Raw genomic sequence first — 27,719 nt, forward strand, 5'->3', positions numbered from 1 at the left:
CCAACAGTAATACAAGTTGTTTTTGTTATGCGTTTTTATTCAGTTTCAGTTAAAAAAATAAAATAAACTGTTAGTGCGCTAACACCTGCATATTTTTATATTAATTGCACACACACACACACACACACAAATTGTGGTTGAGGACATTTTTAGAAATGTATACAAATATATTTTATGTATTAAAAATGTTTAATAGGATGTATGTAAATATATATCATATGAAAATACGAGTCTTTTTTCAGATTGTTAAACTTGATGATTTAGGTTGGCTGAGGGACAGTTATGGGCGTATGTTAAGCCCTCTGTGACATTGCTTGTAAAAAGGGATATACAAACACATTTGTTATGCATATTTCTTAGATTTTACATTAAAGGTCCCAGTCATGTTAATGATGTCAGGACTGCTGGTGAGAGGTCGGCTATGTGAGTTCTCTCCTGGGCATGCATTTGACAAATATTACTTACAATACATTCAAAACCTTCTTCCAGCCTTTTTAAACACAACATTAACTTATACTCCATATTGTTTAGTTGGGTTATAATAACATAGTTGTTAGAGTGATTAATGACATAGTAATTTATTCGTGTTGTGTTTTGATAGATGTCTGAAAGTGTGTTTGATAGATTTACCTCCAAAGGGCACAGGGCTGCTAACTGTCAAAGCTAATTAGCTAATAAATGTGTAGCTATTGTACATCAGAGAGCTTCTCTTTAATCCCAATATGTAAGGTGTCAGTTGTTATTTTCTCTTATACGTGTGTCTACAGGCATCCTGTGACTGGCCATGAGCTACAAACCTCGTCTTGTCAAGGCGAGTGCTCAGGCCTCAAGTGGAATGGTGTTGAAAGCAAACTCCTCTGGTTCTATATGACAAATGTTGTTTTGAACAGCCCCCCCCCCCCCCTCTCCTCACTTCCTCCCCACCTCTGTCTGCCCCCCCCCCTCTTCTTAAAAGGAGGTGGAATGTGCTGGACCAGTGACAGATCGGTTACATAACCATAATTCACTTGGTAGTCATGGTGACAGGAAAAAAACAATTAAATTAAGTGAGCCCCCCTTGAATATCTTTTTATCCCTTCTCCCCTCCTTTGCTTATTCCTTCATTTCCTCCTTTTCTCCTTCCCTGCTTCCATGACTTTGTCATATTTTGGCACTGTGTAAATGAGTTTGCCAGTCAACAGTCATTTTCCATATTTGCTCACACCATCTGACGAACACTCCTGATTTAGCAGATCGTCATCTTTTTCCGTCCCTCTGCTTATCTGACCGATTCCTTTCTCTTCTCCTCTCTCCTACTCCCTAGTCCGCCCTTCATACCCATCACCATAACAACCACAAATGTTCAGACAGATTTGCTGGCACTGCATTGAGAGGTAAAGCTAGAAAGAGAGAGATAGACACAGAGTGAGAGAAAGAGCGAGTGGGGAGGAGGGGGAGGTAGGACTATCCACCCATCTAACCACCCCCACACACACACACACAAACACACAACCTTGCAACAATAAAAGTATGTTCTGTTCCCTAACTGTCTGATACTGTTGTCCGCTCTGCCGCCTCAGTTGTTCCACAGATCAGAGCTTTAAGGAACACAAACCTGTCACAAACACAGATCATCATGTGTTAAGAGTGGTTAGGTAAAAGTTCCTACGAGCACATCCAACGCATGCATGTGCAGCCTACGTGACGAGCCCTCCAGGCCCGCGGGGGGCGCTACGTCCACAGCCCCACAGGAGCCATCCCCTCCTTGCTGCCCAGGGGAGGAAGCAGGTTCTCCTCAGACAGGAAGTTGAGGGGGAAGTGGACCAGGAGGCCCCGGATCTTCTCCATCTCCTGATTGGCCAGCGAGGGGCTGGTGTCACACAGTCGCTCCTGACAGGACCACTCCTTCAGCTCTCGCATGTTGTGGACTGAGTTACAGGGGAGGCAGTTGAAGACCTGTGATAGGGCCACGGCCAGACAGGACAACACGAGGGAGCGAGAGATGGAAAGTGGAGATAGGACGTGATGGTTAGGTAGGCAGGGGTGGGTACAGCTCAGTGGTACTCTGTAGTTTTTGACTGCAGAGCAAGAGGTCAAGGTTCGATTCCCCCTCTGTAACGTTAGTCGCTGTGGATAAACGTTTCAGACAAACAATGGGGTTGTGAGAAAGTGACATGTTGGAAGAGGGGGCTGGGTGACCGTGCAGAGAGGCGAGTCTGGATGTTGAAGATGTGTCTGACCAGTTATCTCTACCTTGTCATAAATGGAGGAATTCAACCTTGCCGTCTCGTTCCAGACCAGGTAGAAGAAGTGGTCGCTGACCGGGTCGTCGATGTTGATGCTGGGGTCCGAATCAGCTCCAGTCAAAAGTCTGGAGGAGACAGGAGACAGTCATGCATTTACATTTTAGTCATTTAGCAGACGCTCTTATCCAGAGCGACTTACAGTAAGTACAGGGACATTCCCCCCGAGGCAAGTAGGGTGAAGTGCCTTGCCCAAGGACACAACGTCATTTTACACGGCCTGAATCAAACCAGCAACCTTCGGATTACTAGCCCGATTCCCTAACCGCTCAGCCACTTGACTCCTTGACATATACCCTGCCACACACACACACACCCTGCCACACACATATACACACACACCACGCCACGGCAAACATGTTGGATAATAAACTGTCAAGTTAGTGAGTACAAGATCGACATTGAGTGTCAACATTAACTCAAAGCGGAAATCCATATTTCCTGCAACGGAATTTCTTCATAAAGAGCTGGAGGAGAACGCATGCGCAGGCCTGTCATCTGAGATGGTTCCCTTGGAAACTGGGGGATATTCTGGATGGCTTCTGGTACAGTATGAGCTGTTCTGCTGGCACATAAAGTGAGTGTGTGTGTGTGTGCATGTGTGTAGAGTAGAATCTACACACTATGAGCAGAGTACACTGCGAGCAAAGATACTCTAAATCCGTGCACATATGGTTTCAGTCTCTCCTAGTTGCAGCGCATGAATAAACGGAAAATAAAACATAATCAATCATTTGAACCCCTTCCTGATAAAGCTGTTATGGTACTGTAACAACAACAACAGTGATCTGTGAGGACCCCTGCCAGGGCTGTGGCTCCCTGCCCAGACCCTCTCAGGAACAGCTGGGGAAGATGTGGGAGTTCATCATGTGACGAGTGAATCACCTCTGCAGAGGTGGTAACCCTCTCACGTCCATACTGCTAACATCAAACACTCTCCAGCTTCAGCCCTAGTTCAACTCCAGCCCCAGCCTCCGCCCCAGCCTCATATCCAGCCTCATCCCCAGCCCCAGCCTTCACCCCATCCCCAGCCCCCTGCCCTATAGTTGAGATGTTCCTGCAGCTCAGTGGGGTGAGCAGGGGGGGCGGTGCAGACCTGAAGCAGTCCTTGCGCAGGGCCAGAGCCAGGGGCCCTGCCTGGTACTCCTCCCCGTCCATGGTGGATGGCACCCTCTCCTCGTCCTCCACCAGCACCGCCAGCTCGCTGTCCCGGCTGCCCAGCATGCTGCGGTCGTTAATGTTGGCTGAGCCTGGGGGGGGGGGGGGGGAACACACCAGACCCTCAGACACACACCAGACCCTCACACGCACACACCAGACCCTCACACACAGGGCGGAGACACTGCGGCGAGGACAGGAAGCTGGGATCAAACCTGAGGGCCTCCTGAGTGTCCTCCTCCTGACCCGGGGAGCATTCAGAGCCCGTCTCTGTTTACGCTACTAAGACATGCGTATCATTCACATCTTAGTGTTCATGCAGAATGGGTGGTTATCTGTGTGAGGCTGAGTCAGGCTATGAGTCACAGCGAGGGCCTGTCTCTCTGACTCACCGATGATGTAGCGGCGGTCGTCGGCGATGAGGATCTTGCTGTGGACGTAGATCAGCTCAGTGACCAGGGACTCGGACAGCTCAGAGTGAGTCCTCAGACCGCACAGGCTGATGTAGTCAGTCCACCTCTCCTGCACTGCAGGGGAGACACACACACACCATACACATGCACACACACACACCATACACACAACCAGGGAGGAGACGGGTGATCAGAGATGGTCTCCATGGTGACGACTGGTCTGGAGGGTGGAGAGGAAGTTTACCTTCTTTAAGTCTGGACAGGATGGAGAACTCTCCTCGACACATCGTCCTGGAGAAGCACAACACTGTCAGTGTTGTGAGGTATGTGTGTGTGTGTGAGGGGCCAGGTGTGTGTGGGGCCAGGTGTGTGTGTGAGGGGCCAGGTGTGTGTGTGTGTGTGGTAGCTGACCTGTAGGTGAAGTGCAGGATGGCCTGGATAGCGTTGCCTCCTCCCTCCTTGATGTCTCCCTCGAAGCCTGGCAACAGCGGCACCACCACAAACACTCTGTACTTCTTCTGTTCCCTGACCACACACACACACACACACACACAACACAGCGTCAGCACGTGTGTGTGTGTGTGTGAGAATCAGCAAGGCCAGCTGAAGACAGAAGATCTCCAGAGGACTAAAACATGTTGCTGTGTGAGCAGCCTTGAAGTGGCCCGGCAGCAGAGATCAGGGCTGGATCACCACGGTCTCTTTTCTGGCATTTTGCATATTTCACTGGACGGTTGTAAGTGACATGTGACAGGAAACGCAGGGGGGGAGAGAGAAGACATGCAGCAAAATACCCAGGCCGGATTCGAACCCGGGCCCCTGCGGTAAGGCCTCTGCGGTAAGGCCTCCGCGGTAAGGCCTCCGCGGTAAGGCCTCCGCCTACATGGTACGCACTTATCCGGAGAGCTAACGGGAAGCCGCTAGACTGGATCACCTGACAGCAGACTGACCTATGAGCACGTAGGATTCTCTCAACGATGGCGTCTCCGATGCCATTGTGGACATTCTTCCCGTCAGCACAGCTGATGAAGAACTGGTTCTGAATGGAGGAGAGGAGAGGAGAGAAAGAAAATAAAATAAAAAGAGAAGGAAGGAGACTGAGATGACAGCATCGTCTCAACCTTGACATCTTCCATGTAGCACCTGCCCAGGTAAACACACCTGCTGCCTCAACGACAGTGTTCAGTCAACAGGAACACAGAGAACACAGAAACCAGGGAGGAGCCTGACAGAGACCACAGCTTCAATCCCAGTCACACACCAACTGAGAGCAGAGTACCTCTATATAGATGTAGTGCTGGCTGGTCTGGATGGTGTGGACGTAGGCCTTCAGGATGGAGCTTTCAGAGGTTCCTGCTGACCAGCGATCCACGGAACGCAAAACCTACCAGAGGAACAGAGAGAGAGAGAGAGAGAGAGTGAGAGGTAGAGAGAGAGAGCGAGAGAGAGGGAGAGAGAGCGAGAGAGAGCGAGAGAGAGAGGTAGAGAGAGAGAGAGAGCGAGAGAGAGAGGTAGAGAGGTAGAGAGAGAGAGGGAGAGAGAGAGGTAGAGAGAGAGTGTGGGGTATTGATGGGGAATGTGTATGAGTGGTGTTGGTGTGTGTGTGGTGTGTGTGTACCTGGACTTTGGCCCTCCCAGCACCAGGGACAGTGAAGGGCAGTGTGTTGGCTGTGCTGTGAGACTTGGGTAGCAGACAGGGGTAGAACTTGTCCTTGTATTTGTTCTTAAAGATCTGCAGCCGGCGAAACAGAGGAAGGAGAAGATGGATGATGGTGAGACACACAAGTGCCCCCCCCCACACACACACACACTACCACCCCACACACACACACCCTCCCCATGTGCTCCTGATGACCTCGAGCCCACATCGACCTTTGACCACTCACCTTGGTGAAGTTCCAGCGCTGGATGAAATGGCGGGCGACGTCACGGGCAGCCTTGCCGTGAACGGCAGAAGACAGATCACGCCACGGCATACGGGGGACCTGGGTCCGATCGATGTTGTCTGGGGAACATCGACACAGAGACCCCTCAATACGTGTGTGTGTGAGTGACTGTGTTAGTGAGAGAGAGAGAGAGAGAGAGAGAGAGAGAGAGAGAGAGAGAGAGAGAGAGAGAGAGAGAGAGAGAGAGAGAGAGAGAGAGAGAGAGAGAGAGAGAGCGAGAGAGAGTACACTGTACAGGTTAGTAAAAGTACCTTCGAAGGGTTTGTCCAGCTGGACCCAGTCTCTCCTGATGAAGTTGCTGTAGTCCTTCCCTAGCCACAGCAGGGTGTTATCAGTCAGGTCCTCAGGGCCCACTTGCGCTGGTCCCACTGGGTCCAGAGAGCTCCCAGCACCGGGCGGCTCCTGGTGCTGGTCCCCCTGGTCTCCCTGGTCCACTTCATCCACCGCCTGAGGAGACAGCAATAGACCCTCGTTCCATCCTCTGCTCTCACAGACTTTTAATCTCTCAAGCTGCCCCCCCCCCTCCCCCCGTACACCTCCCCCCTTGCTTCCGACATGGAGAGCCTCCAAGCAGAACTTTGCACTGAGAGTCCCAGACACGTGACTGTGAGTGTGTTAGTCCCGTGATCAGACAGGGTTCGATCAGCTGGGAGCTCAACAGAGACGCCTCACCTCTGACCCCACCCTCCTCTCCATCTCCAGCCCACAGGCGGCCGTCTCCGTGGAAACCAGATCCAACAGGCGGTACTGGCTGTCGTCCCATCTGCCGAACGCCAGGTCGATGCCTCCCACGAAGGCCACCGATTGGTCGATGGCCACCATCTTCTCGTGGTGTGCCCACAGGAACACCACTGACGAGACGTGGTCTGGATGACGCATCACCTGGAGAGAGACCAGGAGAGAGACCAGGGGAGAGACCAGGAGAGAGACCAGGAGAGAGACCAGGGGAGGGAGATACCAGAGAACAGATGTCAGCATTAAAATGTCATGGTTTCCCCTCTCCTCCTCTACAGAATCCTGCAGAGGACAACATGACATGTACAACAGCAGGCAGTTTACTGGGGGGACAGGACCTTGATGTTGGGGTGCATGTTCATCAGGGTCCTCTTGCTGTGATCGCTGTTGATGCCCAGGGCCATCTCCACTTCCTTGTAGAGCAGCACACACACCTTCACCCCCTGCTCCTGGAGAGGTAGAGGGAGTCATCACAACTAGCCTGTGTTCTGCCTATGATGTCCTATGGTCTATGATGTCCTCAAAAGAAGGAGGGGATTCCTGAACATGGAGATAACTAACTAATGCCATTCAGGGAACTAAGGTACATCTAGATGAATGTTGACAGGAGGAGAGGCAGAAGAGATATAGAGGACGATGAAAGGGCTTCAGGTTGAGATTAGGTAGGAAGGCTTCAGATTGAGATTAAGTAGGAAGTCTTCAGATTGAGATTAGGTAAGAAGGCTTCAGATTGAGATTAGGTAAAAAGGTTTCAGATTGAGATTAGGTAAGAAAGCTTCAGATTGAGATTAGGAAAGAAGGCTTCAGATTGAGATTAGGAAAGAAGGGTTTCATACTGCTTTGCGTTTGAGGATCTCGTCGAGACGCCAGTAGGTGTTCGTGGCCGGGCGCTTCAGGAAGACTTCAGGACTGAGCCTAATGGCAGATATACAACATTCACTATCATAACTATCATCACCATACTGTTCTAGAACTACACTCACTAGCATCACCATCATAACTATCATCACCATACTGTTCTAGAACTACACTCACTAGCATCACCATCATAACTATCATCACCATACTGTTCTAGAACTACACTCACTAGCATCACCATCATAACTATCATCACCATACTGTTCTAGAACTACACTCACTAGCATCACCATCATAACTATCATCATCATCATAGTTTTTATCACTATCAACACTGCTGTATAACACTTTTAGGGTCAGGGGTCAGGCTCTCACCACCAGTCTGTGATGAAGATCTCCTCCTTAGCCTGCTCAAGAGCATCAGCCAGATCTGCAAAGTAGCCCCTCCCATTCACATACCTGAACACACACACACACACACACACACACAGACGCACAGTAAATACATATCTGATACAAAGATATAATTGATAAACAGAGATATTTGATGTGGATATTTGACATGCATATGTTTGCTCGATGTATCTGCTGTACCAATTGGTGAGGGTGTCGTCGCGCGGCGGGGCGAAGCCGTCGAATCGCTGCACCTTGAGGAAGTCACACGGCTCGGACAGACGGTGGATCTCATGACTCCACCACAACGCCTGCCGGTAGCTGCTGCACTTAATGACCAGCGTCCTGAAACACACACACACGCACACACACATCAGGTGAGTTGAACTTCTCTTAACTTTTCAGTCAGTAGTACAGCCGCAACAACGCTTGGATCTTTTCAATATTCACAAAACCCAAACGTGCTCGTACACCAGACTGAAACGTCCCACGCACTCAGCAAAACCCCCACCAGTGAGAACGCAGAAGAACACAATGTGCCGAGGGCGAGTCAGAGAGAGGGGAGAGAGACGCCAGGCCGGACCTACCTGGTGAAGTTCTCTATGCAGACGCCATACTTGGTGTCGGTGTACGCGCGGCCCACTTGAACTTTGAACTCTGGGTCAAACAGCAGGGCGAAGCAGACAACCCCGTTCTCCCGGTTGAGGTAGAGCAGGAAGGAGTCCTTCACCACCAGCCAGCGCCGCGACCAGCGGAAGCAGAACTGGTGGTGACCGATGCAGTTCAGACCCTGGATACGGTGACCTCCTGACCTCTTGAAGATCCAGCCCTCGCTGAGAGACAGAACTGCTGTTATTATACTGTTATTACACAGTTAACTGTTATTACACTTAATTACTCTGCTATATTGTTATTATAAAGTTATTACTGTGATTATACAGCACAGTGTCACTTACAGCCCTTTAGGTCCAAGATCACTGACAAAGGACAAAGGACTGACGTCAAGAAACTCCAGCTGGAATCAGAGCAAGATTATGTCAAGAGAAGGTGAGTGTGTGTGTGTGTTACTGTGTATGTTTGTTACTGTGTGGTTGTTAGTGTGTGTGTGTGTGTGTGTGTGTGTGTGTGTGTGTGTGTGTGTGGAACTAGACATAGACATAAACATAGAACTTTATTTCACCATGCCGTGAAAGTTTCTACAGAAACTGTTCTCCAGCAGTCCGTTCAGGTAGTCCTCCAGGTATTTCTGCAAACAGAGAGGCTCAGTCACACACTGACATGGCATCTCACTGCAGGCTCATCTGATGAGGAAAACAGTCTGACGTGTGTGTGTGTGTGTGTGTGTGTGTGTGTGTGTGTGTGTGTGTGTGTGTGTGTGTGTGTGTGTGTGTGTGTGTGTGTGTGTGGGAACATGAAGCCTGGTACCGGTTTGCTCGAGCTGCGTCTTATCCTGTCTGCCCCGTGCAGAGAGGGCATCTCTTCAGTCATATTCCTCAGCTGCTGTCTCTGGATCGCAAACCTGCACACAGCATTTCAGAATAACAGTCACACCTGCACACAGCATTTCAGAATAAGAGTCACACCTGCACACGGCATTTCAGAATAAGAGTCACACCTGCACACAGCCTTTCAGAATAAGAGTCACACCTGCACACAGCCTTTCAGAATAAGAGTCAAACTTGCACATGGCGTACCAGATCAAGACACAAAGCATGTGCAACCACAACCAAAACAAATCATCTCTCTGCTTTGAATAGTAAACAAATGTGTGCCTGCTGCTCCAGGGCTGTTTGCGTGTCTGGGTCGAGGGTAGACTGACCTGCCCAGCGGCAGGAAGTGAAGCATCATCTTGTGTTTGTAGATGTCTCTGTGCAGCTCCTGGAAGTGCTTGTACTTCCTCTTCACCGTCCAGCTGAACCTGCCGTGGGTGAGCCGTACGGTGTACAGAGTACACACACTCACCTGCAACACACACACTGCATCACACACACTGTATCACACACACATACACCTGCAACACACACACACACACTGTAACACACACACACACACACTGTAACAAACACACCTGCAACACACACACTCTGTATCACACCCCCCCCCTCCCCGAGCCACACCTTGGAGCGCGTGGTGTATCTCTCAGTGCTCTCCACCTTACAAGTGAGAGGGGTGCCAGGAAGCAGGACAGGAATCCCCATCTCCCGGAGGCCCAGCAGGTGGTGAACCACCATGAAGGCCCGCCCATCTGCAGGGAACACTCAACACGGTGACCAGGAGCGCAATCGCCACGGTGACCGCACACGGTCGCCCGTGTGTTGTCACCTTGGTGACTGACCTGCACACAGAACCTCCCTCTGCACAGGTGTAGCTCAGTGATAGAGCGTTTCGCTTCAGATCAAGAGGTCAAAGGTTAAAAATAATCCCCTCCTTAACGTGGCTTTTGGATAGAATCGTCTTCGAAATGAAAACATTCTTAATATTATTATATTATTATTATTGACACCACTGCCTGTGTGTGTGCAGAGACAGGAATGGCTGTGAGACAGGAAGTGCTGTAAGACAGGAAGTGATGCGAGCCCGGCGTCTCCTCACCACTGTCCACCAGGAGTCCGTCCACCTCCTCTGGGCTCAGGTGGTTGCCGTCCCGGCTGAAACGCCTCTTCTTCAGAACATGGGCCACGGCGCTCAGGGCCTCCACCTCGCCCCCTGCTGGTATGGACATGCTGCTGTAGTACCACGCCTTTCAGCACAAGCTGGAGAAATGACATTTTTTACTAAACACAGGACACAAGACAGTTCAATGAAGCAGTCATTCAGAGACCTGTTCCAAAACCAGACATGCTTGTTACAGTGTGGGCTGATCTGGCTGAATATTTATAGTCCAGAGGGGATCGAGGTGAGATTCGGCTTCGCTTGAGTCTAAATATAATCTGCTTCTCTCGGGTGCTTCAGCCCAAGAGCAAACAGGACGATCGCATCACACCAGCAGCATGTCAACATGTCTGCTGAGGCCTATCACACAACAGAGAAGGTGAAACAGGCAGACAGACTCACACAGGAAAACAGCACTGGGAGATTCCAACGCTAATTCAGCTAGCGCTAGTATTTACCTGGTGTTAGCATCAGCAAAGTGACACTTGAGAAGACTAGAAACAGGAACGCACAGAGTCAGAGGTGTCAGAGGTGTGCACACTTGAGTGTGTGGGAGCAGATGGGCTCTGATTGGCTGGATACCCTGTTGCCGGGGCAACCAGGTGGAACACTACCCGGAGAGAACACAAGGAGAGAGAAAAAGAGAGGGGTGGGGGAGAGGGAGTAGGGGGGAGAGAGAGGGAGGGAGAGAGGATGCAGAGGGAGACAGAGAAAGTGGAAGAGAGAGAGCATGGGAAAGAGCAAAACAGAACCAGACTAAGGAATAGAGAAACGAAATAAAAGAAAGAGGGATGGAGGGAGGGAGAGAGGAGAGAAAGAGGACCGGATCTGTCTGATCGAGCCAGACCTTATTAACTTCTCGATTCTACTCTCGTTTTGAGCTAGTCATGTTGACATACTGTCCCTGTTTCCTCCACAGATTGTTTATCGGTTTACGACTCATTGCCACTGGAAGACGGCGGGGCAGGAAAACCCCTCCATCCCTGAAACAGGAAGCCAGTTGGTGGATGTAGTCATAACAGCAGAGTGAACTGGAACCAACGCTTCCAGGAAACTCTGGTGTCCATAGTTCACACAGCCTCATGTACTCTGGTGACAGAGAGCAGGACTACCAGGATGAATCCTCTTTGCGTAGGATGTTAGAAGGTTTTGCCATGAGTCTCAACTCTACGAATCCATGTGTGGTGGTATGTGTGGTGTGGTCAATGCAATGCTACTGTAATATACCGACAGAGAAGCTCCAAAACCGTGTGTGTGTATGGGGGGGGGGGGTCACGGATCGGCCACAGAGTAGCGGGTCGAGGTCCCGGAAGTTTGGCCCTGACGACTAAGAGAAGATTATACAGCAGTAGATCTAGACTGTGATGACCAGTACACACCGACCGCAGAGGGAATGAATCACACGGACGGAGAAATTATAACTCTGCCCCTCACCCCAACTCGGGATGTTGGGGCCTGTATCATGTTGACAAAATAAGTGCCTAAACCATCAATATTTACAGTTAGATTTTAGCTGATATAGTGACGGTGGAGACTAAAAGTACTCGTTTTCAACAAGGTTTAAGACTGTTGAAGGGGTAAATATTTTTTTAAGAAGTTGAACAGTATAAACAAGTTGGAAAATTAATTGTGACTGATGCCTTTGTCATGTTTGCCTTTATAGCCTACTGTACCGTGGAAAAAAAGCAAGTTTAACGTTTTCAAAAAAAAACTGAAGTTAACATAAAGATGCATTGACTTGCAGTTTCTTTGGCACAGCCTAAATGGTTTTACTCGTTCATTGTGGTCGTCTGGTATGCTATAACTCAAGTGATAAGACAGAGTGCCTACTGTATGCACGTATCAGGATACTCCAAACAATGTGATTGAGTTTGTAGTAGTCAACATAGCAGGCATTAGAAAAATCTTCACTCAAAATTGAACCCAAATATGTTGGTAGTTGAAAAGGCAACTTTTATGCTAACTATGTCTACATTCCCGCTGCCATTATGCGGAATGTAGAGTGCAGGGATGAGATTCGTTACTTACTTTTTGGCGTTGTCCTCTTCTTAACTTTTACCGAGCGGTAAAATCACAAGACATCAAAAAGGTAGATCCGGGAAAGCTCCGAAAGATTACAGCAATAACCTACGAGTTAAGTTAATAGCTTTTATTCTTCCTCTGAATGCAGACCTACCAGCAGTTTTGAAGAGAAAATAGGGTGTTTTATTTGGATTGCTGTGCACTCAGAGTGACGTAGTCGAGACTAGTCCCTCCTGTTAAATAATATTCAGGTCCCGAGATTCGGGTCATTACAAAATCATGATGAGTACAGATTTGCCACAGCATTTTTCAATACTTCTCATTATAGTAGCCTCATCGGATATCTGTAAATGCTTCCGTGACATCATCGTCCTTTGCTCATAAACCACAAGACGCCCATGTGTACCTGATCCTTCCACTGTTCGCGTTCAGAGGCTAAAACATGTTTTTCTCCCTCGATGAGAATAGCCAACATATACGGTAAAAATTGACAAGTCTGGGTTAGTGGTCGCTCCCGGAAGCCAAAGGCAACGAATGTACAGTGCAGCTGCCCGTGCTTAGAGTGCTCCCGGCTGGGAGTTCACAGCAGGGAAGTTCACTTCCCTTTCCCAGATGTCTTACAGCAGCGACGGGTAAAAGCGAGCTGAGCTCTCGAGAGATTAGTTGCTATGAAAAGCCGCTTCAACAACATATTTTTCATATTCGATTATTCAACAGTGCAGACCCTTTTATACAAAGCAACGAACAGGGGTATTTGAACAAGCGATTTTTTGATATGCAATCAAATGCTCTAACCACAGAGCTAGGGTGAATTCGGGTAATCTGGGACATGTTTTGCATGCATTTATCATCGGAGCTTCCTGATTGACTAGTGCCCTGACCCTTTCTGTGACACCACACCAATCACGTTGTGATTTCAGTCACATAAAATCCATGCTAAACCTAGGGTAAAAGTTCTGTGGACTAGACATTGTCATAGCAGAGAAGAAAACGCTCTGGAGTTTAGGTATCCCACATTACCCAATGTCACCTGAAAGACTTAAATTTGTTGTGTCTATTACAATATGTAATGATGGTATTCAATAACACAAGTCTGTGTTCTAGAAAAAGTGGTCTGGAGTCGTAGAGGTCCGATAATATCAGCTTTAATGCAGCAGTTGGAAATCAACAAGTACAGAGCTCTGGGGTCTACATTTCCCTACCCGCAACAGAGTTTAGGCTGGTTCACGAAGTCCAACTGGCTATCTGTCCCTGCCCCAGCATATATTATACAGTGCAGTTAAAACAAAAAGATGAAAAGAGTGTTGAGCTTTCTCTTGCATCAGGGAGTTATACTTGCTGGCGCGTCCCACCTGCTTGGGTGCCGTCTCAGCCCGGTTTCAAGGTTGCTTCTGAAATGAAGATATTCTATCCATCCATCATCTGCTGCTTTTCCGGGGGTCGGGTCGCGGGGGCAGCAACCTAAGCAGGGAGGCCCAGACTTCCACCAGCTCTTCCTGGGGGACCCCGAGGCGTTCCCAGGCCAGCCGAGAGACCTAGTCCCTCCAGCGTGTCCTGGGTCTTCCCTGGGGTCTCTTCCCAGTGGGACGTGCCCAGAACACCTCACCAGGGAGGCGTCCAGGAGGCATCCTTATCAGATGCCCGAGCCACCTCAACTGGCCCCTCTCGAAGAAGAGATTAAGACACAAAATACAGCCTGGTCCCCCCGCCCTGTGTGAGACACAATGTTTAAGCCTGAGCAAGCTTCTAAGTTCATAAGACATAACTTTAATAAGCACAATACATAACTTTAATAAGCACAATATATTCTTTACACCCTATACTCATCTCCATTAGAGCATGTCCTTTATGATGTGACTCAGAGGCACTATACTGCCCTGAACCGCATTTTTGCAGAGTGTTTGAAGCGGGATGTCGAGTACCCTACCCCTGTAGGTTTAGGCATTGCATGGATGGATGCACTGTAGCTATGGACTTCACACCATTTTATGAAGACTTCCTCAATGAAGTTGAAATGGTGTGTTGGAGTGTGTGTAGGCCTATGTATGTCTGTGTTTACTGTGCTTTAGTTTTTTATGAATATGGGCCCCAATCAGTATCAATGACTGCCATAGTCACATAAAAAAAAATATTTGACTTTAATTAATTTGAATGAATAAGACAATAGAGAACACAAACATTACAACCCTTGATAATTAAAGTCATTAAAAACGTCCTCATTGAGATCTTCAGAAAAAGTACAAACAACAGTATACTTTCAAGAAACTGTTTGAAAATCAAGAATCCCATACTGGGACCAGAACACGAGTCACCACCTCCTTCACAGTACATTCCTTCTTGAGATCCCCGCTGATTTGTACAATTCTCTAGAAATTGTATTTGATATCTGGCCCAAGATCTCTTTTTTCCCTGCCCTGGTGTCCTGTCTGTTTTCCTGGGTGTGTTCCAGCCCTGGTCTTGTCTCTCTCTCTCCTGGCTTCCTGCACCTCCGGTCTCTCCTTCACCCAGCTGTTGTCCCTCTCTCTCTAATCTCCCAGCTGTTGTCCGTGTGCCCTGTGTACGTGTCCACTCCCTATGTCAGTCATTGTGGGTTCCTTGTCATGTTCATGTGACTCCCTGCTTGTTCCTGGTTTTGGAAGAAGTTAACGTTTTCTTACTTGGAAATCCTTCCTTGCCGGCGGCTCACTCTGCACTCTCTCTGTCCACCCTCATGGATTCACCCTGACAATCCGGTTGTACCACTATATTGTAAGGGACCGCACACACTACATATTTTTTTATGGTGCATGTCATTGTTTTGTTGTACTGTACTATGTAATAGGCCTGTCTGATGGCTGAGCGGTTAGGGAATAGGGCTATTAATCAGAAGGTTGGCGGTTCGATTCCCAGCCGTGCCAGTCGCTCTGGATAAGGGCGTCTGCTAAATGACTAAATGTAAATATAATAGTGCAGTTAAGATGTTACTGATGCACTGTATTACTTTACACATTACCGGTGCATCATGCCTGGTAGCTGAGACGGGGTTACTATACACTGTATCTGGTAAAAAACGTTACATGACTTCCATGGCCACTGAATCCTGTTAGAACTGTACTCTTCTGATCCGTGATCTTCCGCTGTACTTTTTACATGCACTACTTAAATGTCACTTTGGATACAAGCATCTGTTAAATGATAATAAAAAAAAAAAGTAAACTGTTCGGGGGCGGTTGTGGCATCCTAGCTGGGGGAGTATCTCTTGTTCTCCCCGGGAAAGGGTAACTCTGGGACCTGGTTGAAGTGTCCAGTCAGGAATATGGCCACCGTTCCTATGGAGAAAAGGAGGATGGCCACCCAGAAACACACCTTGTCAATCATCTTCCCGATCAACACCCAGCTCTCCCTTTCCTGTAGGACAGTAAGGGAGAGAAAGAGAGGGAGAGAAAGAGAGGGAGAGAAAGAGAGGGAGAGAAAGAGAGGGGGGAGAGGAGGGAGAGAGAGGTAGAGAAAGAGAGGGGGGAGAGAGGGAGAGACAGGTAGAGAAAGAGAGGGGGGAGAGAGGGAGGGAGAGAGAGGTAGAGAAAGAGAGGGGGGAGAGAGGGGGGGAGAGAGAGGTAGAGAAAGAGAGGAGGGAGAGAGGGAGGGAAAGAGAGGGGGGAGAGAGGGAGGGAGAGAGAGGTAGAGAAAGAGGGGGGAGAGAGGGAGGGAAAGAGAGGGGGGGGAGAGGGAGGGAGAGAGGTAGAGAGAGAGAGGAGGGAGAGAGAGGTATAGAAAGAGAAGCATGTTACAGATCAGGTTTCAGAATATCGATTTGCCCGAATGGATCCTAATTGATACTGTCTTGACTTGACGGTCAGACAATCACAACATTAGGACTGCTTCCAGCCAGAAGTCACAACATCAGGACTGCTTCCAGCCAGACAGTCACAACATCAGGACTGCTTCCTGCCAGACAGTCACAACATCAGGACTGCTTCCAGCCAGACAGTCCCAACATCAGGACTGCTTCCAGCCAGACAGTCACAACATCAGGACTGCTTCCAGCCAGACAGTCACAACATCAGGACTGCTTCCAGCCAGACAGTCACAACATCAGGACTGCTTCCAGCCAGAGGGTGAACAGGACTTACGGATCCTATGTCGTTCTGCTGCCTTGTGCTCTCAGCGATGAAGTTACAGGCGTCCACACACTCCTTGATCTCCGGGCAGCTTGAGCCAGACTCTTGTACAGGGTGGCTGTGGAGCTCACGTCAATGGTGTCCACTAGGGGGAGATAGAGAGACACAGACGGCCGAGTTAACCTGTCTTGAAGTCTCACGCAGTCACACCACATCTGAACCTGTGTACTTGTGCTGTGCAGTTTGTGTAAAGGATTCTTTCAAACTGAACAACTCTTTTTATAACTCGAGAATCACAGTTCTTTTGCGGTTCTAATCCGGGCTGGGCCTTTTGCTGCATGTATCCCTCCCCTCCTCTCCCTCTCCCCCTCCCCCTCCCCTCTCCCCTCCCCCTCCTCCCCTCCCCCCTCCCCCTCCCTCCTCCCTCCTCCCTCACCTCCCTCCCTCCTCCCTCCCTCCCTCCCTCCCTCCCTCCCTCCCCCCTCCCTCCTACCTCCCTCCCTCCCTCTCTCTCCTCTCTCTCTCTCTCTCTCTCTCTCTCTCTCTCTCTCTCTCTCTCTCTCTCTCTCTCTCTCTCTCTCTCTCTCTCTCTCTCTCTCTCTCTCTCTCTCTCTCTCTCTCTCTCTCTCTCTCTCTCTCTCTCTCTCTCTCTCTTCTCCTCTCTCCTCTCTCTCTCCTCTCTCTCTCTCTCTCTCTCTCTCTCTCTCTCTGGTCTCAGTGTTACCGAAGGAGCGTGTGAGTCCGTGTCGCTCCCTCTGCTTGTCGAACAATCATCTCGCTGCGAGGCTGCTTGAGGACGTACTCCTCGGCTCTCTGCATCAGGCCGAACGAGCTCCGCCGCCGCTCAACGCACCCCGTTCACCTCCGCCTCGCTCATCGTCCAAGCAGGGGGGGCATGCGCAGGGAAGCGAGGGACCAGCTCCAGGAACACCTGGGGGTCAGGGTCAGGGTGTGGGGGGGGAGGGTGTAAAATGGATCAGGTACATTTAGAAAAAAAATGTTTTCTTCTATTTTTTGATTCCATACAATTCCAACGTCTTAGTGGAGGCATGTTTGATATGCATGTTTGATCATGTTAATAGATACAGACAGTATGCCTACATACATGTTTGATAATGTAGATTTATGGACAGTACATACATGTTTGATTGTGTAGGACATGGTGTGGGTGCTTGGACTGCGCAGGGAAATGTTTAGCACCACAATCTGATTGGTGGCGATGAGAGTGGTCACTGACATGACGAAGATGAGATACCTGGAGAAAGAGGAGGAGAGAGGGGGGCAGAGGAGCGAGGAGGGAGAGAGGGGGGCAGAGGAGCGAGGAGAGAGGAAGAGGAGAGTTGAGACATCACTTTGGGAATCAGAGCTCTCTTTGATCAGTCACGTTCATAGACGCGCTCAGACTCACTTGCCAATCAGGGGAACGGAGAGAGAAGTTTCCGGGACCTTCTGAGCGATAAGGAAGAGGAAGACAGTCTGGGCAGCAGGGACTGAGATGGACACGGTCAGCTTCTGCCCTCCAGCTGTGGACCACACAACTCTCAGATCCACCTCACAATTCTCAGATCCACCACACAACTCTCAGATCCACCACACAACTCTCAGATCCACCTCACAACTCTCAGATCCACCTCACAATTCTCAGATCCACCACACAACTCTCAGATCCACCACACAACTCTCAGATCCACCTCACACACTCAGATCCACCTCACAACACTCAGACCCACCTCACAACTCTCAGATCCACCTCACAACTCTCAGATCCACCTCACAACTCTCAGATCCACCTCACAACTCTCAGACCCACCACACAACAGTCACATCTGACAGGAAGCACTGACCCTGAGCGGGCAGGAAGTAGGCGAGCACGACCAGCGAGGAGATGAGCGAGCAGGGCAGGATGACGTTGATGATGTAGAAACAGAGGCTTCCTTTGGATGATCAGGTTGAAGCTGATCTCCTGGTACTCCAGGTCTTCAGGGGAGTAGCGAGTGTTTATCAGCTTCCTGCCCGGCCGGTGTTTGATGGCCCACTCCCCGTTCTCTGCAACAGGACATGATCATCACGTGATCATCACATGATGATCACGTGATGATCACATGATGATCACATGATGTTCACATGATGTTCACATGATCACGTGTTGTTCAGCGTGCGAGATACTGTACTTTAATTATTTTAGAGGACACGTCTATCAAAAGGGACGTACAGAGAAGGATTTGAAACTACAACCTCTTGACCAACACTTAAATGTTATTTAAACCATCCCTTCTGTGGTCATTACATTGCTTGTGTGTGTGATATATGTGGTTATGCGTGTGGTTGTGTGGGCACACAGTACCAGTAACGCTTCGGGGTCTATGTCCACCCACTCGATTTGAGAGTCTCCGTCGATTGCCAATATAATATGAGCTCATTAGCGTTGTACGTCTGAGACCTGAGAGACAGGAGGCAATACAACACACAGAGAGAGGAAGCTGATGTTTTTATCCAAAACTACGTAAAGGTTTGTTGGATCGAAACACACAATATATTTCTTCTAAGGAGCTTCATACGAACATCTAGTGTGAAACTAGTGTGTGACACTGACCTGAAGACGAGAGTGCAGTTCTGGTAGTCGAAGGGAAAGTAGGTGATCTCTATGGCGCAGGTGCTGCGGTATATGGCTGGGGGGAGCCAATACATGTAGCCTTCTGCATAGATCAGGACGTTAGCGTAGTAAGCTACGTCAAACTTCCCATCGATGCTGCCAAACCGAGAGGAGGAAGAAAGGAAAACAATGATAATAATCAGGCAACCCTTTTAGTTAGGTTTACATCACAGCAACATTTCATAATAAGGTGACATTAACTACCATGAGCTACTCAGCGACATTTTGCATTGAGGTGACATTAACTGCCATCTAACTATAATTCCAGGAAACTCTGTCTGGGTGTTCGTGTATATGTGTGTCCCGATTATCTCAAGAACTGGGTACTGTATGAAGTGTCTTGCTCAGGTTTTGTTTAGAAAAAATAAATAGCCTAATAAAAACATATTGCCACCATTTTGATTTTCTCTCCAGTGTCATATGATACGATCAGCAGGTGGTGCTATTGGTCAACAAACAAATTGGTCTCACCTTTGTTACCCCTAAATCATCACGTCACTATGTATGACAGTATTATCATACGTATCATATATTAATAGTAGGGAATTTCTGTATGTGCACCACAAAGAACAATCAAATGTTATTTGTACAGCCCTTTTCTCAAGCAATGTCACAGACTCCTTCACAGACACCCAAAGATCAGCACCTACGACCAATCTAAACCCTCACAGAAGACAAGAAAAATGTCAAAGGACTGTCAGAAAGAAAATGGAAGAAACATGAAGAGGAGAAATCAGTGAGGGAGGAACAAGGAGGATAGATTGTATCTGACCAGAGTCTGAGAGGTGAAAGATCAAGTCACCAAAACTGACCCTGCAATGTTAAGTGTGCCGATCATAACTCACTTGTTCTCAAGGACGATATCAGGGAGCCACACCATGTTGTACGGCACACGGATCACACCGATGTTGAAGAACTCTGATTTGTTCCAGGTCAGACGATAGTCTTCCCATTGCTGGGGGGGGGGGGGGGGGGTGTTGTTGGCAAGGAGGGGGGAGAGGGAGAGGGATGGAACACAGGAGTCTACTTGGAGGACGGCAGACATCTTTTCTTTTGGGACGTTACATGTACAAAACAAGATGTGTGGTTTTCATGCAGGTGAAGTGTTAGGAGAGAGGAACTCACTATCTCGATCCACACGTTGGTGGTTAGAGTCTCCTCCTTCTCGTTCTGTCGAGGAACACGCACGCAGGAGCAGTGTCTCTCATTAACAACATCAGCGACGGATGCACAACGTAACTGACTGTGTCAACGTGTGTGTGCACGTGTGTGTGTGTGTGTGTTTATTTGTTGTGCGCGTGTGTGTGTAGCCTCTCACCAGGGAGATCAGGTTGGTGAGGATCAGTTTGACCTGAACCTCCACCTTGTCTGTGGGTGTCCGGGCAGGCCGATGTTCTTGTTGTATTTGCTGAAAATATGCTGCATGAGCACAGACTCCTCGTTACAACCTGACTGGGGGGAGAGAGGGGGGAGGAGAGGGGAGAGAGGGGGAGGAGTTGGGGAAGGAAGGTAGCGGGAGAGAAAGAAAAAGATGGGAGGGATGGGGGGAGAGGGAGAGAGAGAGAAAGAGGGACAGCGAGAGGGGAGGGAGAGATGAAGAAGAGAGAGAGAGAGAGAGGAGAGAGAGAGAGAGAGAGAGAGAGAGAGAGAGAGAGGGGGGGAGATGGGGTGAGAGGGGAGGGGGAGGGGGAGGAGGGGAGGGATAAAGAGATTTGTCACTGTAGGCTGTTGTAAATACGAATCACAACTACAAAAGTCAGAACAACACCGTCATCACACATCTCCACATTACTGCAGGTGCCATCCATGACTTAACACCTTGTTACAAACTGACGTGTTCCCTCAGTCCTCTGAAGCAAACAGAAAAGGCTGAGATCTGAACTTCAGTTAGTTCAGTGAAGTTTCTCAGACTGAGCAGGACTGCTTCAAAGACGGAGCAACAACACGCTCCTAACTTGAATTGCTAGCATGGAGCTAAGGGCAGCACCAGAGCCTGTAAATCTGCCGGTTTCACCCCAGCCACCTCTCCTCACCCTGGGAGATCCCCGTCCACAAACACGGCAGCGACCAAACATGTCCAGAAGTATCCGGCCGCCATCAGAGAGCAAGCGCTCGAGCAGACGTCGAAAGAAAGAGAAAGGGTGAGACTGTGTGTGCGTCTCCCACCGCCACCTCCCTCCTCCAGCTGTCGCCAGCTCAGGTTTCACGGCAGCCTGCTGCCAAACTTGGCCTGCCAGTCCCACTCTGGCCCTCTGGGATCAGCGGGAGCCATCGTCACGGTGATGATGACACCGGACGGTCGTTATTGTTTTCATACCTGCCAGTGTCAACATCACCCGCGCTGTTCCTCGTGGGGTCGTCGCGGAGACGAGAGTGTCCACGTTCATGCGTTATCATGTTGTGGCTCCAGTTCAACTCCACAAAACGCCCGGCCGACCGGCCTGCTGCTGACCCGGCCGCTGTTTTCTTTGTGTGTGTCTGTGTGTGTGTCTGTGTGTGTGCGTGGGGGGGGGGGGTACGTGTGTGTGTGTATATATATCTTTATGTGTGTGGGTGCGTGCATGTAAGCAAGGTGAACAGGTGACACAGGCCCAGCGGGGGGTGGGTGGGGGGGCAGTCCCTCTGCGTCTCTTCAGGGGTCAAGAGGACGCCAAGGGAGAAAACCGACTCGACACCTAAAGATTGATGTCCACTTGTGTTTTCATTTGATTGTGTGTTATTGATTCTGTATGCGTGCATACAGAATCAGAATCTTGTGTATGCATGCATACACAAGATGTCCATGAGCAGTAGGCCTAGGTCACATGCACAGAGAGAGGCTGAATTAGTCATGTTATATTCTTATTTAGGTTCATAGAAACAAAGAAACAAACTGCGCAGGGTCATTTCCGACTACCGTACCCTGGACGACATAGTGCATGTTCAAATGATCTTAATGTTGAATCATGAAGTGGTCTGAGGTGACGAAACGTGACTCCGGTGATCTGGCTGCAGACACGGCAGGTTCTGGGTGAGGGAATGTGCTGTGCGGATTCCAGCCTCCGAGACACACTTCTAAAAATAAAGAAACTGAAACAGAGAGGAGCGTCTTTGAAGCACCAGCGAACCCTGCGCATATGTATATATACAGTATATGTTTCTATATACGTGTGTGTCAGTGTGTGTTTGTGCTAGAAAAGCACCAGTGATCAGTCTAGTCCTGTGAGCAAAAAATCCCATTGTTGCACCTTGCCACTGACTGCATATAATTTGTATTTTCATCCCAAACACCAAACACCCCAACTGACACGTTTTCATCGTTCAAAATCAAACAGCTTTCAAGTGAACAGACAAACATCATTTTAACAAACACCCACAGCTTGCATGTAAGCACACCCACAGGAGTGTGGAGATTTTGTGTTGCCATTCCACTGCTTAATCCTGAGGCCCCATAACTCTTGACTCCCTGCCCGGTGCTCTCGCCTGGCCGGAACAGCCCACGAGCTACACAGGGATCCAGTTTGCTATGGAGCAAGACTCTGAAGGCAAAAAACATCAAACAGTGGAAAGAGGATCTGTTGAGTGGAACCTTCCCTCTGGGAGGTTCCTCTCGGCTGGTCTCAGGAAGACAAGCAGGCCTGTTGAGAAGAACCTCGCCCACAAACCCTTGAGGCCTGAGTCTCCTGTCCTCCGCTGCCAAAAACATCTAGTCGAGATTGTTTTTGACTACAAGTGGGTTTGAAAGATGCAGAGTAAACGTTGTGATAGTGTTGAGAAGACAGCAAGGAGTACGATGATGCTCCTGTTTCTATAAGAAAATGTAGAAATGTGTTTTGTATTATTATTGAATCATGTAGCACAGGCATATGACTAGACTGACGTGTGTGTGTGCGTGTGTGTCTGTGTGTGTGAGGCATAGATTACATAGAGTGAAACACACAGCAAGTCCTTGCTAAAATGAGATGTTCTCATTAGAGACCAGCCCCCCCTCTAAATGTCTGGCTAGCTCAGTTGGTACGTCCCAGGCAGTAAGTACCTCATGACCACCCCGCCTCCCCTCCTCTCCCTGCAGAATGAATGCCCCTGCTTTCACTTCCCTTTGTTGAGCTCTCCCTTGTGAAACCACGTGCCCCTGGTCCTTAGTCCTGGTGAAATGGTCCCACCTCCACCCCCCCATCTCCCCCACCTCTTGCCCCTGCTCCAGCCCGTCCCCCCACACCTCCCCATTAGCACCCCTCTCCCCCAATCCCCTCCCTTCAGCCCCTCTCCCCCCAGCCCTCCTGCCCCACCAGCCCCAGCCTGCTGGCTCTATCAGGGGGGAGAGTGGGCATGTGTGAAGGGAACCTCCTGTTTTATCACCCTGCTTATCTCGGACATTAGACCTGGCTGTTTCAGAAGTGGGACAAATCTGATGATGCACTTCTCTCTTATCTGATTTACAGCTGTACCTTTTACATGTAGCACAAGCATGTTGCCTTCGATAAAAGGATATGCTAAATGAATGAAAACGTCAAATTGAATGGAAATGTTCTCTGGTGTTAAGGACACTAGTCTCGTATAAATACTTTACCCGAGGATCAGATCACTGTGGGTTCATTCTACATTCAACCAGACAGAATTCTACCCTGAGTAAAAATGAGTGTTTCTCTTCCTTGTCACTCGTGCAGTATGGCAGGATTGACTTCCTGCCATTCTGCACTCTTGTTACTAATTAACAAGCACGCATTCTGATTCACAACACTCCGTTTAGCTTGTGACTTGGTCTGAGTTTAGTTTACTCTTCGCATATAGAAGGGAGAATGGAGTGACCTGCTGGTGCGTCAGGCCCCAGGGATGTCCACAAACAGAGTCATGTCACAGCAGTTACACATCGAATAAAAAATTAATTCAACACGTCAATGTTTGTCCTCAGTATCCCTGACATTGTGATCCTCTGCTTGTGGTAAAAATACTTCTGCAATCTTGCCGGACAGATAAACATGTTTTGTAGCAGTTTGGCAAGAATCCTGTGCAAAGAAGGGGGGGGGGGAGACAGAGGGAGGTCCACGAACAACCTGTGTTTACCCTGGCTGGTCAGCGGGGTCAGCTGTGCTGGGATATGAAAGACGAGGATCTTCGACAGGCAGGGTTATTGTTGGCCATCTTGCCTAATCAGCCAGGGAGTGAACTAAGCTAATCTCTGGACCCTGAGATTGAGCAACAAAGGGCCAGGAGGGAGCAGCGGTGTGGTGGGGCCGGGGGGGGGAGACGAGGGAGGGAGGAGAGACACTGCAGCCTGCTCAGAGAAGGAGGAGAGAGCTCGCGGAGGCTGTGTGGAAGTAAGGGAGGAAATGGACAACATTTAAAGCGAAGACCGAAAAGGTTGGAAGTTAATGGTTGATGGGACCATTGTCCGGGTGTGGCTCCTTGAGGAACAACGTGGAAAAGAAAGCAACTTTTGTCTGTGATTGAGGGGGAGGGGGCCGAGGGGAGGGGGGGGAGGGGTCAGAGTGAGAGACCAATAGGGAGACAGCGTTCTGGGACAGGGTGACAAGAGGGACGCGGCTTGTGTGATGCGGAGCGGAATGGACAGAAAGAGAAGATGAGGAGAGGAGACTGAGAAGGAGAGGGGAGAGAGATAGAGAGGGAGGGAGGGAGGGAGGGAGAGAGAGAGAGAGAGAGAGAGAGAGGGGGAGAGAGAGAGAGAGAGAGAGAGAGAGAGAGAGAGAGAGAGAGAGAGAGAGAGAGAGGGCCCTGCTGGACTTGCACGTGGCTAAGGAGAGGAGAGAGGGGAAGAGAGAGAGAGAGAGAGAGAGAGAGAGAGAGAGAGAGAGAGAGAGAGAGAGAGAGAGAGAGAGAGAGGGGATATGGGGGTGAAAGGAAAGGCAGCGTTGGCCATCCTGGTTCTGCTGCTGTTCCTGGGGTCTATGTGGCTACGTAAGTACCGAGGTTGCCGTGTGTGTGTGTTTAATGTGTGTGTAATGTGTGTGTGTGTGAAGTGTGTGTGTAACGTGTGTGTGTGAAGTGAGTTTGTGAAGTGTGTTCACGAAGCGTGTGTGTATGTTCAAGCGATCCCTCTGTCTGTGTGTGTTGGTGTATGTATGTGTGTTTGTTCAGATGCAGCGTGTTGCCCGTGTGGTTCCCTTGTGTGTGGAATGTAAAGACCATGTCACATGACATGCTGGGGGCAGGGGCGCTGAGGGGTCCAGCATGGTGGTCCTGCTGCTCTGTCTGAGGCAGGGTCGACAAGGCAGGGTAGACTAGACAGGGTAGACGAGGCAGGGCAGATGAGGCAGGGTTGACAAGGCAGGGTAGATGAGGCAGGGTAGACGAGGCAGGGCAGACGAGGCAGGGTCGACGAGTCAGGGTAGACGAGGCAGGGCAGACGAGGCAGGGTAGACGAGACAGGGCAGAAGAGGCAGGGTAGACGAGGCAGGGCAGGTGAGGCAGGGTCAACGAGGCAGGTTAGACGAGGCAAGGTAGATGAGGCAGGGTAGATGAGACAGGGTAGATGAGGCAGGGTCAATGAGGCAGAGTAGACGAGGCAGGGCAGACGAGGCAGGGTAGACGAGGCAGGGCAGACAAGGCAGGGTAAACGATGCAGGGTAGAAGAGACAGGGTAAACGACGCAGGGTAGAAGAGGCAGGGTAGACGAGGCAGGGTAGACGAGGCAGGGCAGACGAGACAGGGCAGACGAGGCAGGGTAGACAAGGCCTGCTCTGCATGTGTGTGTGTGTGTGTGTGTGTGTGCGTGCGTGCGGTGTATGTGTCCGGTCAACATTATATTTAGCTGAATGAATCTCAAGGTATATTTGTTTTGATTACATATGATGTGTTGAATGGTACTGGTCACAGCTTGTATTGCTTCTCTGTACTGTCTACTGGTTTACTGGTTGTACTTCGGTGGTACTACTTGTATTGTATCCAACTTGTTCTCTTCTCCCTCTCTGCTGTAACAGAGGGAAGTCTGGATCGCCACTGGGAATCTTGTCTTAAAAGTTACAACCACTTTGATAACGTAAGAGGCAAGAGTAAACTAATGATGCACCCATCTGCAATCAGCTCAGTGGAACAAAACAAATTAATATGTATGGGCCTCTCTCTCTTTCTGTTCTCTCTCTCTCTCTCTCTCTCTCTCTCTCTCTCTCTCTCTCTCTCTCTCTCTCTCTCTCTCTCTCTCTCTCTCTCTCTCTCTCTCTCTCTCTCTCTCTCTCCCTCTCCCTCTCCTTCTCCTTCTCCCTCTCCTTCTCCCCCCCGCCCCCCCCCCAGGATCCCCCTCTGTCCAACAGCAGTGATGTTTCTGTGCTGGAGGAGGAGGAGGTTCTGGGGGTGTGTCCTGGCCAAGTGTTCCAGGTGTCTCTGCTGCTGGCCAGCCTGCTGGCCTCCCCCGCCCCTCCCTCAGACGTCCTGCTGGAGCCCTACCTGGCTAGCTGGGACGAACTCATCAAGTAAGCAGCCCACAACCCAGATCCCACAACCCACAACCCAGGACCCAGCCCAGCTACTGGTCCAGGCTGTGCTGGAGGAATCTGGCTGAGCTCACTGACATCACTCACATAGGTCACTGTGAACTGGGCTCTTCCTGGACTGTTGTTGACTGTCCTCCCTCCCCCTCCCTCCCTCCTCCTCCCTCCCCCTCCCTCCCCCTCCTCCATTTCCCCCATCCTCCCCCCTCCTCCAGGTTCATGGAGTCTCTGGGTCCCATGGTGGGCCTCATCTCCCAGGAGATCCAGACCAAGACCTCCATCATCCGCCGCCTGGCCCTGGAGGAGGAGGAGAAGAGGGTGGCTGAGGGCCCCACCGGCGCAGGGGCCCAGCCCTCCTACTCCTCTGTGCGCCTGATGATCCAGTCGGAACTGGGCCGGGGCCTGGTGGACTTCCAGCACTACTCCGAGTCCGGATGCCGCACCTTGCTGCGCCTCCACCGAGCCCTGCTTTGGCTGCAGCTCTTCCTGGAGAAGCTGGCAACGCCGCGCTCCACCGGGAGACTCCGGAGCCCCTCGGAGCTGTGCCGCGAGGCCTACCAGAGCACCCTGGCCAAGCACCACACCTGGCTGGTCCGCAAGGCCGCAGAGCTGGCCTTCATCGCCATGCCCGAACGAGGCTTCTTCTACCGGCTGGTCTGCGTCCAGAACCAGGAGGAGGCGAGCGCGGTCCTGCACAGGGTGGTCCGGGCCATCGGGGTGGTGTACGAGGGGACCCAGGCGGCTCTGGAGGAGCACGGAATGCTGGATCTTCCCTAAGAGGAGGGCCGGGCGCCCCCTGGTGGCCTCCTCCAGTCACGCACCCTGTCCTCTCATCGCCCACACACCTCTCACGCCGCCTCCGGGCGGGAGAGATGACGGGGCGGGAGAGATGACGGACTGGTGTTGCCTCGAGGACGGCGGAGCCAAGGACGCTTCTAATCTTCCAAAGCCCCAAAACAAATATGTGAAATACAATCGGTTGTTGTGGAACATCTGTTGTTTATGTTTGAGACGACATTCCTACCTTCACAATCTGCTGTGAAACGACCTCTGGGACTACTGGAAGCACGTGCTGAAAATCTTTTT

General features: G+C 50.1%; 3 protein-coding genes across 3 annotated transcripts; 1 reads left to right on the forward strand and 2 right to left on the reverse strand.

Annotated features, from left to right (window-relative positions):
* Positions 1-22: 22 nt before the first annotated feature.
* pld2 (phospholipase D2) lies at positions 23-13,021 on the reverse strand. The gene is made up of 24 exons (XM_062486003.1): positions 12,466-13,021; positions 10,378-10,538; positions 9,903-10,030; positions 9,605-9,747; positions 9,211-9,304; positions 8,966-9,031; positions 8,742-8,800; positions 8,373-8,618; positions 7,987-8,130; positions 7,768-7,851; positions 7,371-7,449; positions 6,873-6,983; positions 6,472-6,681; positions 6,051-6,246; positions 5,740-5,858; positions 5,472-5,585; positions 5,133-5,237; positions 4,804-4,892; positions 4,265-4,378; positions 4,098-4,144; positions 3,833-3,967; positions 3,379-3,532; positions 2,233-2,350; positions 23-1,935 (listed from the first exon to the last, which is right to left on the reverse strand). Exons 2-24 carry the CDS (start codon positions 10,505-10,507, stop codon positions 1,711-1,713), a joined length of 2,910 nt encoding a protein of 969 aa, XP_062341987.1. The 5' UTR covers positions 10,508-10,538; positions 12,466-13,021; the 3' UTR covers positions 23-1,710.
* Positions 13,022-14,578: 1,557 nt separating this feature from the next.
* chrne (cholinergic receptor, nicotinic, epsilon) lies at positions 14,579-22,122 on the reverse strand. Its single transcript, XM_062486301.1, is given in 18 exon segments — positions 14,579-15,846; positions 16,569-16,645; positions 16,648-16,701; positions 17,281-17,326; positions 17,328-17,402; positions 17,404-17,487; positions 17,697-17,811; positions 17,965-18,079; positions 18,401-18,479; positions 18,481-18,608; positions 18,906-18,968; positions 18,971-18,996; positions 19,150-19,305; positions 20,055-20,164; positions 20,335-20,379; positions 20,528-20,601; positions 20,604-20,661; positions 22,111-22,122. Coding segments are annotated over 18 exon segments (1,485 nt in total). The 3' UTR covers positions 14,579-15,678.
* A 2,721-nt stretch (positions 22,123-24,843) lies between these two features.
* On the forward strand, positions 24,844-27,719 carry gltpd2b (glycolipid transfer protein domain containing 2b). The gene is made up of 4 exons (XM_062486053.1): positions 24,844-25,104; positions 26,127-26,185; positions 26,437-26,615; positions 26,849-27,719. Exons 1-4 carry the CDS (start codon positions 25,035-25,037, stop codon positions 27,408-27,410), a joined length of 870 nt encoding a protein of 289 aa, XP_062342037.1. The 5' UTR covers positions 24,844-25,034; the 3' UTR covers positions 27,411-27,719.

Source organism: Osmerus eperlanus, chromosome 19 (genome assembly GCF_963692335.1).
Source record: "Osmerus eperlanus chromosome 19, fOsmEpe2.1, whole genome shotgun sequence".
NCBI classification, from domain to species: Eukaryota; Metazoa; Chordata; class Actinopteri; order Osmeriformes; family Osmeridae; genus Osmerus; species Osmerus eperlanus.

Bases quoted from the DNA above. Each gene is read 5' to 3' on its own strand.
- pld2 (XM_062486003.1), bottom strand. From the start codon at position 10,507: ATGTCCATACCAGCAGGGGGCGAGGTGGAGGCCCTGAGCGCCGTGGCC. The intron at 6,984-7,370 runs GTATGAAACCCT...CTACCTCTCCAG, and splicing joins AGATCCTCAAACGCAAAGCA to GAGCAGGGGGTGAAGGTGTG. The intron at 5,238-5,471 runs GTACACACACAC...TTCCTCTGGTAG, and splicing joins CTGGGAGGGCCAAAGTCCAG to GTTTTGCGTTCCGTGGATCG.
- gltpd2b (XM_062486053.1), top strand. From the start codon at position 25,035: ATGGGGGTGAAAGGAAAGGCAGCGTTGGCCATCCTGGTTCTGCTGCTG. The intron at 26,186-26,436 runs GTAAGAGGCAAG...CCCCCCCCCCAG, and splicing joins GTTACAACCACTTTGATAAC to GATCCCCCTCTGTCCAACAG. The intron at 26,616-26,848 runs GTAAGCAGCCCA...CCCCTCCTCCAG, and splicing joins AGCTGGGACGAACTCATCAA to GTTCATGGAGTCTCTGGGTC.